We start from the raw sequence: 11,670 nt of genomic DNA, 5'->3' as shown, positions 1-11,670 counted from the left end.
TTGCCCACAATGTTGCAGTTTGTGCATGACCCAAGACCATTTTTTGAGCAGTAATTAAGTGCAGACCCTGCAGCGGAAGTATGCAATTACACACCAAGACAGAAATATTGCTACCCAGAGCTCTCTTCAATTTATTAGCGTGGGAGACTGGGTTTTGCTATTACGTGTGTGTGTGTGTGTGTGTGTGTGTGTGTGTGTGCGTGCGTGCGTGCGTGCGTGCGTGTGTGCGTGCGTGCGTGTGCGCGTGCGCATGCGGGCTGCAACATTTTTTTTCCCCATTTCAGCTTTTGGTATCAAATTTTCAACAAAGCTTTTTTATAAGAATATGAAGAAGACAAATTAATAATTTGGTCAAAAGGTTAAAAGTGAGAGTGACATAAAATCATCAATTTTCATCCAAATGACCTTAAATTTTAATTATCATTTGAGCTTTTGTTAGCAAGTTTTCAACAAAACTTTGTTATATTATGAGAATATAGATAGAGAAGACAAATGAAGAATTTAGTCAAAAGGTCAAAGGAACCATTTAGCATACGGAATAAGAAGTCTGAATACAAAGCGGACGTGCTTTGCATTTTCAGATACTGTCTACTTGTATTTGCTTTAACAACAATGACACACACGAAAATTGTGTCCATCAGGCTGTCTGCCATATATGCTCCAAGAACAATCTTCCAATGCGTCGCCTGCGGGAAAAACCGGTGAAGGTCTGCAATTCCTGCTTCCCTCCCCTCGATGACACATGTAAGCTAATGTGATCTTCTGCGCTATTCTGAGTAACTGTACACCATGTCATACAATACAATGTAACACCTCACTGTACCATACCTCATGTGGTCACACCATAGCACACCAGATCTTTTTGACCATACTACACCATACCATGTCATAATGAAAGAGCATGATGAATGCATACTGTATAACCTGAATATTGTGTGGTTGTTGCGAATGATTTTGACTGCTGTTTCACGAGCTGTGAACATGATGCATGATGACAAAGACAGCTGATCGTAACACAACTCCTCCCTCCCCCCCCAACCCCACAACACTCCATTACCCCCTCCCACCCAAGCGGACTCAATTTCTGTCGAGACATCGGGACCACCTGCCTCTCCGCGGAGGAGTTTTCCAGGCATCTTGAACACTTTGAAACCACGTGCAGTACCCGGCAGTGGGATGGTGTGTGCACGCTCTCAATATGTTAAACTTTGTCATGTTCTAAAAAAAATCTCACAGAGTTTTGCAAATGAAAATACTATCCAACAATAGAACTCTTTTGCTAAAATAGGAAGCCAGACCTGAATGATCTTCCAAATACTACTGCAATTACAATAATTTTATTGGTTTCTAATAATTTTTTTTTAACACTTGTAATCATCACAAAGTTGAGTAGGTCAGTGAGTAATTACAGGAAATACTTCCAGAATTATTGTTTGGACTAAGATAAAGCACTGCATCTTGTATATTGAGTGATGTATACATTTGGAGCAAGGAGAACGGTTGGAAGGGGTTGGAATTGGTAAGTGTCATTTTGGAAAATTAAGGGATGATGGTATGGAATATAGGAGAGTAAGGAAAAAGAAAGGATAAAAATGAATCTAAAGAGAGTTGGGAGGAAATAAGGGAGAGGAGGAAAATAAATTTATGGGACATATGAGGAGAGGGGAGGTGGTCTGCCATTTTGTGTACTTTATATGGAAATGGCCCCAAAGGATAGTGGAATGCATGAGAAATTAAATAATTTTTTTACGTACGGATCAGTAAAAAAAAAAATATATATATATATATATATATATATATATATATATATATATATATATATATATATATATATATATATATATATATATATATATATATATATATACACACACTAGCCGAAACCCCATCAGACGGATTCCGTTCATTGAACCACCCTCACCAGCTCACCCACACTCGAGGGACATGGACTGGACAGGGCGTGCTTGCCCCCACCTACTCATCCCCCGCCCCTGCCCCATTCGCCCCCGCCTCCCACCCCCCACCCAAAAATTGAATTACCCCGGCCCCGCTTCCCACCCCCCACCCAAAAATTTAATTACCCCAGCCCCACCGCCGCCTCTTCACTCCCCGCCCCCGTCTCTTGATTTCCCCACCCCACTTGCCCCCACCCCCTGTCCACCCCTCACACTCAACCCAGCCTAATTCACCCCAGCCCCCGCCCCATTCCCCCCATCTCCTGCTTTCAATTTGGTTACCCCCGCACAAAAATTTGCTTACCTTGCCCCCCGTCTCTTCACTCCCTGCCCCCCGTCTCTTCATCCCCCGCCCCCGCCTCTTCATTCCTCGCCTCCGTCTCAACGAAAAGTGTTTATTCTGCCTCAGAGGTGAAAGTTGACTATTGCCACTATGTGCGATGGATGCACTCTTACAGGTACGAAGTTTCTTTCAGTCCAGGTCACAGTACCGAGAAAAACGTGACGCGACCGCTCGGAAGAGCACAAAATTCGTCCTTCAGTATTAATATATAGAAGATTGGAATCCAACTCTCTCCTGAAATATATGTTTGCTCACTGCTAGTGTGTTTAATATTATTATCATTATTATTATTATTATTATTATTATTATTGTTATCATCTTGATATGCCACTTTATAACTACGGGCAGTTATGTCCTGCTACTAAGACTTCCCACTTTGATACAATCCTGAGCAGAGTTATTTTTGTCGGTGACAGGGGAAGGGCGGGGGGTGGAACTATACATTGCCCCCCCCCGCTTTAATACAGCCCGCTTTGATCAGACATGTTACCCATGATGTCGTCTTTGTAAAACTGAATTCAAAATGGGATTAAAAAAAAATTCAATTCAAATCAAATGGAAAACGAAAAACTGCATTGAAGTTATCATAAGGAATCCAAACAAGCAAAAAGCAGAGATGGAGTCATCAGGATGGGCCTGAAGAGGATTTGGGCCCGGTTGCATAAAATTCCCTCATCCTTAAGGAATGATTCCCCTTAAGGTACACTGTGATTCCTTGGCAAAGGATTTTTGTTGAAGTCTTAAGGATGAGTAAATCCTTAGGAGCCATTGCTCTGCTAGGCAACCAATCAGATTAGAGATAGGATGAGGTGTCTGAAATCAGGATGGCAGCGAAGCTTTCTACAAACTGGTTTCAGGAAGAGACAGAAGTACAAGTGGAGGCTTTTCTCAAGCACAAGACACAATACATTGTATAATTGTCTGATGTGTGTTGTTGAAGTACTTTTATGTTGAATTGCAACACTATAACTAATAAATAGTCTATAATTGATAAGAATCCCGAGATTTGGATTAGGCATGGGTCCGTCTGGACTCTAGAGGGTAAACGGGAACTCCCCTGAGTCAGACTCTCACACATCTCTCTATGATGTGGCATTGACGAGTTATGGACCGAGTAACACGACACGTTCAATCTATGTATTATGTTCGCAGTTGACCCTTTTTCCTGGGGACATCATCGGTATCAATTTAATTGGTATCTAAATAACCTGAACACAAAGTAATAAATGCTCGCACCACGGGTCCACAGAGTAAACCGGGACTCCCACGAGTCAAACATGGCTCCAAACATCTCTCTATGATGTAGGATGAGTTATGGACCGATTAACACGCTGTGTTCAATCCATTTATTATTTAAGCAGTTGACCCTTTTACCTGGGGTCATCATTGGTATCAATTGAATTGGTATTTAAATTACCTAAACATGATGTAAGAAAGTGGGGGATGGGGGGTGCTTCCTTGAGTTTTGAGTTTAAGGAGGGTTTTAAGGAAAAACTTAAGGAATATTTGACTATGCATGTCCTTAAGGAGAAATTTGAGGAAATATTTAAGTAAATCCTCAAATCTTTCCTTAAGAATGCTTTATTCAACTGGGCCTCAGATTTCAACTGCTACATCTCTACCCTCAAACCCATCCTGGTGCAGCCAAGTGAGCCTTATTTTTACAGAATTTTTTTTTTTTAAAATAACCCACATTCAAAAGATTAAATAATTATTGCTGCCATAATTATTCGTGAATGCTCTTCTATCCCCAAAGCTTGGCAAATGTGTGTGAAGTTTCTCCTCAGTTTGTCAAGCCATTCTCGAAGAAGATTTTTAAAGGTTTTCTTAAAAAAAAATGTAACTGCCAAACCATGTGACCTATGATGTTAAAATTTACAACCTATATTCCCAAACGCTAGTATATCATGTGTGTTTGTGGAGTATCGGATCAATCTGGTAAGCTGTTCTTGAGAAGAGGGTTTTTAAAGCTTTTTATGTTCAATCAAACATGGCTGCTGAACCATGACTGCTCGTAATTTTTTTTTCTCTTGAACACTTTGTGGCTAGACAACACTCAAATTTCTTACTGATCGGATAAAACGCTTGACGTATTGAATGATGATGTCATAACGAAGGCACCAATGACGTCTTGGTTCACAACACATATTCCCCTATGAGGAGTACTTGACATGTGCCAAGTTTTAATTTTTTCCATGCGTTGGTTTTGGAGATGTAGAAGTCCAAAGTTTTTCCTTTTTTCCAACATGCCTGCCACACGTGCCCTATAGCATTCTAATTATCACTAAAAGATTATATATGAGGACTCACTCCGATGGTGACTATTTTGTGTCAATCTGACAAGCAGTTACAGAGAAAATGAATTTAAAAGGGAATAAACCCAGAAAATACCGGCAGAAGAATAACCACTGGACGTATAGCTTATCTGGGCCTTGCCTAATGCTGTAAACCAAATTTGGTAGCTTTCTGACTGGTGGGTCTGGCAAAGAGGATTTTTGAAGGAATTTTAGCGTTTTTTTTTTTCCCAAAAATTTACGAAGGCTGCCATTTTCACACACTTCCGGTCACCTGATAAGCATGACCACCGCAATAAACATCATGACGCTGTCCGAATGTTGTAACCCAAATTTGGTAGCATTCTGACTGGTGAGTCTGGAGAAGAAGATTTTTAAAAGAATTTACTAATTCAGCCATTTTGACCTACTTAAAGTCACATGACTGGAACGAGCTTTGCAATCCCCATTACCAGTCAGGAGTGGAAGGTTTATACCAAATTTCAGCCGGATCGGCCCAGCGGTTTCCCAGAGAAATCGAAACAGGAGGTGGATGGACAGACAGACAGACAGACAGACAGACGGATGGTGCACAATGACAATACCTTATCTGGAATTCAAATTCCAGATAAGCGAATAATAATGTACAAGAATAAAAAGAAGAATAACAATAGGTTACCCAGCCTAAAAGGCTTGGTACCCTAATACTAGTAACATATACAATGTAATCATAATACCAGGGAGTCCTCATGTATCAGAGGATATTTCATATGAATTTTGATCTCTACATGTACCTGTTTAACCTTCTGTGTTTTTGGAAATTACAAAGTTTGACAGCTGATGATGGATGCTGTGTTTTCACTCAGGGTGGAGGGACGTGCAGTGAAGGCTCCACTATGTTGGGTTTTGTCGAAGTCTCAAGAAATGGCCGGAAACCGTGGAAGCAGAGATGGCTGGAGCTGCATAACCGCATGCTTTTTGTCTACAGGTCCAGTGAGGTGAGTGACCAAACCAATTCATAAAATGACGTACTCTGTGACAGTTCCGACCGACGTCTATAGAGCTTCGCATTGATCCAAACGAACTTGTGTACATGCTGCTGGTTTAAGTGACCCACACAGCACCCTCCTCCGTGAAAAACGTGAGGTATGCTCCTTTTCCATCTCCAGTGTATACGTTGTTCTATTTTATCCACAAGTCCTCAACATGATGTAAAATGTTATTGCATATTCCAAAAATACTGTCAACGGTGATCGACAACACTGGAAAAAGAATGTCACAATTACTTCACAGCAAACTCAAGCAAAAACAACAACTGAGAGTAAAGAAGAGGAGAGTTAAGATAGTAGTAAGACAGGGGTCTTTCACTCAGAGAATAGTCAATGCATGGAATGGTCTTCTTGGAAATGTAGTGGCAGCAGAAACAGTAGGTGGGTTACATGTTTAAATTGGAATTAGATAGGTAAATTAGCTAAAAGCATTAGAGATAGAGGGGTATAGGGATATTGGCAGGACTTTTAATTAACTTGAGTATGGATGGGTGATTGGGTGCATCTGTGCAGAGTGTCGTGTCTGTGAGGTTCTCGTCAAGGGATATTGTGAGGTTAGTGTTGTATATTACTCTCCCAAAAAGTTCCTTCAACATTATATGTATGTATGTATGTATATATATATATATATATATATATATATATATATATATGTATGTATGTATGTATGTATATATAAATATATATATATATATATATATATATATATACATAAAAACATAATAATAAATGTGAGTGTAGGTCTCTTCCATAACTTCAAAACTTTGCATGCATACTAAGGGAACTCCAAGGAAGTGCATGAATGAAAACTGGGTGTTTGGGTAAATATAGACACCCTTTTTGAAGATAACTCATGGCTTGCCTTCATGGAAGGCTTAACCTTGGTCAATCCAACTTCACCTCACAGGGGTCTTAGCCGCCATTTTTATTTGGCCTATTAAAAATGCCTTGCATGGAAACACAATATACTCTCATGGACTAATTAAAGTTTTTAATAGAAATATTATTTTGGATTTGAGGATTGGATCTTATGGATGAAATAATTTTCAAATTCTGGAGTGAAATCTGAAAATTTAAAGAAATTACTGATTCTTAAAACTAAGCATATAACCATGGTATAAGCTTTACGTAAGGCTGTGCACCCTCCTCCATATTTACACAAGAAAATGTAAAATTTCCAAATCATAAAACAACTTTTTCTTTTGTTCTGTGTTTCTACTGTTTTTACCAAAGTGTAACTTCACTGAGTGCAATGAACATAATTAAGCAGGCATAGTCTCCCGCACTGTGAGCAGTGGGCGCAGTGACTGCAGCTCAGTTCTCTGTGAGGACATCCCCAGAGTTAGGAAGGCAAAATAAATTAGAGGATTAGAATGAGTGAGGCAACTCGACAAGTGAACTATGATTTTAAAAGAGAATTGAAAATGTTTTCAGTGGCTACAAAGCAATGAATCCCCATGAACCACGACAGGATGGCTGAGAGGTACACACACTCGCTCTCAGCTGTTTAGCCTGGGTTCAAATTGTTTCACCTTTCTGTGCGATCTGCTTTAATTCAGATAATTGCCTCTGTGAAATGTTATTTCATTTCATTAGGAGCTTTGAGTGATGTTATCTGCTATATAAAAGTGCATCAGGCATTTGTTTGTGATGCTAATCCTCTGAACTCCCAAGGTTCATCGTTCCAAAACTTTATAGGATCACAATTTTTTTTTCACCACAATACACCTTACTCAGGGTTTTCATCTCGTTTTCTCACAATTCATAATTGGGAGATTCTACGGTAACGGAATTACAATCAGAGTAAAATCCAGCCTTATTTTAGGCCAATATTCCAAACTGATTGCCTTGATTTGATGGATATCTCACTAATTCTCTGCCCTTATACTCTAGCTACCACATTAGCCATTCAAGTAGGGAGCAGCCTTTTGCTCTGAAGAAATGAGGCAAAACACTTTGGTAACAGAATTACCTCAGAAATTTAATACCAAAAAAATCATGATTTTTTAAACTGCAGATTCCTCTGAATTAATAATAGATACGAATAAAAGGAGCTCAGTTTCTAAGAGCCTATCAAGTAGCCTATGGAATCAGGCTTTGCTTTGTTGATGAAAGGAGTCCCTTCAAAGAAGAAAAGTCCATGGTAACGGAATTACATCCTTTGAAACAACTAAACACTGTAAGGCCGCAGGCCATTATTCATTATAGATACCTTTTCTGAAGTTACAAAACCTACCACAAGGCATAAGAAAAACTTAACTTGACTAACACAATGCATCCAATGGGGATGCAGTTAACAGAGTTTTCAACACAATTTAACACCAACTCTGAAACAAATCAGCTTGCCACAGTTTTAACTCAATGGAGCTCTGTCCATACAGTATCTGATTATTTGGCAGAAGGTTGTTGCTCCAGATACACAGGCTTTTATACAGGCGTTTTAGCAGATATTATTCAATGAAAAAACAAACATGGAGAAGAAACATGGTAACGGAATTACCACAACCACACACATTTTGTCTATGCGCAATGTTTGGTCCACCGTTTGTGTTATTTGCTATTACATGGGATTTGAAATGTGAGAACATTGGTTGATTCAGTTTTTTTTTAATCAACTGACCATGTTTTATCCCACCTTGGTCCCTGGAACACCAAATCAAAAGAAATGGTTAAGCATACAGCACCACATGTTTCAATGGATGAAAGTGATCCTGTCTCACCTGTCCATCTGTGGTTCAGGAAGAATGTCCACAATATTCACACTCTGCACTGTATCAATTTCCTCAACCTCAGGCCAAACATATTTATCAAATACAGGAATCTTTTTCAGGAATTTGTTGACAATATCCTCACCAGATTTCCTAATAACTTGGCCCACAAATTTTCTTGCATCCTTCTGTTGAGAGTACTGAACCTTGACCCAATTTCCTACATCTACTACATGTAAAACATCGACCCCATCTCCTGCATATTCAGCATCATGTCCACCTGAGTCTCCCTCCTCAGCTTCTGCCTCATCATCTCTGCCATCCTCATCTGTCATGTCACTTTTTTCCTCTTCAGCTGTATCCAACTCCATATTGGTTCCCATCAAAGGCACAAGCTCTATTTCGTCCACATCATCTGCTGTGTTATCATCATCGCCAACAACTTTGAAGACATGTCTAGCTGTAGTTGATGCCCCAGAATGATCCTTTACATCAATACAATAGGATCCAATGGTGATGATTGTATGTTTTTTTCTTTGCATCTGGAGTGGCACACACACCCTCAAAGTCTTGCAGCAACTTGGGCTTTGCCTGCTCAATTTCATCTTTGGAGACATGTAGGACTTCTATACCAGGACACTGTTTCTCTGCAATCGCTGCAAACTCCACCGATGTTGTCACAGTTATGTTGCGACTCAGAACAGCCTTGGCAACTTGTCTCTTTGCTGTACCGCCAATTTCCACAGATGTTGACGGATTAAAAGTTCTGACATCCAGGCTTCACATGGCTTCCTGACTTCTAGAAAAGGTTGAAGATCAAGTATCTTATACCTGTTGTCCACACAATCAAATAAAACAATTAAATTAGGACAATAATCAACGAAAACAATTAAATTAGGAAGTGCTGACACCTTTTATTGCATACAAAGACCATGAGAAACCAAGCTTCAGTACTAACTGTAATTCCATTACCTGTAATTCTGTTACCACATTTTCTCAGAAGTATGAGGTTTTTAATTAGAAATTTGGCTGTAATCTCTTCATTGGGCTCCCAATGAAAGAGAATCTTCAAGGACTTTCTTCAAGATCAAGGAATAAGCTCACACAGTTATATTTCATGATTTTGCTAATGGAATTACTACTAAAAAGGTGTGAATTGAAAACATCTGTGTGAATTTCATAAAAAGCCTGGTCAAAAATGAATAACAAAATCAGAAACCTTGAGTGTTGAACCCATAATTGAGATAATTTTACAGACATTTCTCTCATCTATAAAATTATGGGGTGGGCCATAAAATATCAGCTCGAACTCCTTAAATTCCGTGGCAAAAAAGTGCATTTTCACTGGAACTGAAAAACGTGTGGGAATGAGATATCCAGGAGTTCTGTTGTGTCTGTTGTGTCCAGTCTGTTGTGCTGAATGTCTAAGAACCCATAGTTTTGTGCTAATAACTTTCTAATTGGGTGAAGCCAAGTTTGAATTTTCATGTTTTTCGCCTTTCTGCTGTAGAATTGCTCAATTTTAAAACACACAAGCCACCACCTGTCACGGGGAAGGGGTGGGAGTCTGGAAAAGAGGGGGTTGGGGTGGGAGGAGGCAAGGGAAGGGTGGTGTGGGAGTCCGAAGGGAGGAAACAGGTAGTGGAGTGGGATGAGGGAGGGGAAAAGGTGGAGTGGGAGTCCATGGTGGGGGGGGGGGTGAGTGGGAGGAAGAGGAGGAGGGAGGGAAAGGAGTGGGGTGGCAGGAGGCAGAGGAAAGGGGTGGGAGGAGGGACCCGGCATTGCCTGTCAATGCCGGGTACCTTTGCTGGTATAAAATAAAATAAAAATTTTTATAATTCAAATAAATTTATTTCCCTTTTTTTGGCACTATTGGGATATCCCTGAGTATGCAATGTTGTTCTCGTCCCCACTCCTCCCCTCATTCACCCAGTGAAATTATGTGGTTTTGACGGATATATTTGGGCTGGTGTTGGTAAGACACGCATGATGGGCCAACTGACCTCCTGTGTCGAGTCTTCTTGATATGCCACTTTGAATGAAGAGAGAGATCACATTTCAAAGCTGCAGCTGACAGAATAATTCATAGTAGTGACAGCAGTCTTTCCAGTCAGTCTTCAATAGATTTCTCAAGAGACCACCCCTCCTCCCCCCACCTCCCACATCCTCTATCTTTCTTGCAACTCAGCTTTTTTCTGTTAAATCTCTCGACAAGCTTTTAGAGAGTTCCATAACTCCTACTTTGTAAAATAAGTTGATGGAATAACCAGAGCACAATCCTGTCCTATTGGTTCAGCCCTCGGTATAACGTGGCACAATTGACTCGCACTACATCAACTTGCAATAATCAACCTGCCAGTTATCTCGTTAAATCAATCCTGCCATCATTAAAATCTGCCCCTAGTTAATGCACACAGTATGATATCAGGTGATGGTGACATAATTACAGAACAAGCTCACACCTTGCAGAATCTTGTAGAATATTCAGAAATATTCATTGCTGGTTTGGTTGTCACTAAGAGGCCATCGACTTATGTCTCCAAACATTGAAGACATTTTAACCTCTCCCCTTCCTGTCCCCTTCCCTGTGAGATGTATGTATTGAATCCTATTGTAATAAATAGTGATAGCCCATCCTATCTGATTATTAAAGCTTCAGCTAAAAATAAAAAATATATAATACAGAGAAGTAGCTTCAGCTAAAACCATCCCTTCATTAAGAACCACAACCACCCTGGTGCTTTGGCACTCTCCTACTCACTGTCCCTCTGAGCTTTTCTGCATGACCTCTTATAGCTCTCTCAACCACTGGAACTGGGCATCGATTTGCTGTGTGCCGGCCTTCACGAAGCTTTTTCTGAAGTTGCCTTCAGACCTCTGCGGCGTTCTCTTCATCTGGCAAGAATCTCCAGCATAACGCTTTCACTTGCTCTCGCGATGCTTTCTTGTGAGTGATTATGGTTGCGACTAGGTATTATCATGGCAACTTAATGGCAATGTCATGAAACCCCACCATTAATTTGTGTACACCCTGTATAGGTAATTATATAAGGTTATATCGTTAATTATATTGGTTGAAATCCCCCCAAAAAACCCCACTTTTCGCTTCACATGCATTGGGTTATAACACAATCAGTTCAATATGAAAGTAACCATAAATAACTTTTTATTTTAAAAAACAAGATCAGTTTTCAATCAGCATAATTCAAATGAGTCTAATTTCATTGTCTAAAGATGGTCTGGTTATGATGATTGTTGATACAATAGAGAAGGAATACAGCAAGTGAACAGACTCTGTGCGGACTCAAATTAATGAATATCTTTCTGAATTTAAGGAGACCA

At 39.9% G+C, this 11,670-nt stretch overlaps 1 protein-coding gene across 2 annotated transcripts in view; it reads left to right on the top strand.

Moving 5' to 3' along the window:
- The window catches only part of FGD5 (FYVE, RhoGEF and PH domain containing 5), a 133,669-nt gene that overhangs the window by 101,839 nt on the left and 20,160 nt on the right, over positions 1-11,670 (top strand). For both annotated transcript variants that reach the window (XM_085863842.1, XM_085863841.1), the window contains exons 19-21: positions 642-744; positions 1,073-1,179; positions 5,438-5,569. In XM_085863842.1, the coding sequence (XP_085719968.1) occupies positions 642-744; positions 1,073-1,179; positions 5,438-5,569 (342 nt within the window). The remainder of the gene's footprint in view (positions 1-641; positions 745-1,072; positions 1,180-5,437; positions 5,570-11,670) is intronic.

Source organism: Eptatretus burgeri, chromosome 18, assembly GCF_056783735.1.
Source record: "Eptatretus burgeri isolate ZD-2024b chromosome 18, Ebu_testis_v1, whole genome shotgun sequence".
Lineage (NCBI taxonomy): Eukaryota > Metazoa > Chordata > Myxini > Myxiniformes > Myxinidae > Eptatretus > Eptatretus burgeri.
This window is presented reverse-complemented; position numbering and strand designations above follow the sequence as displayed.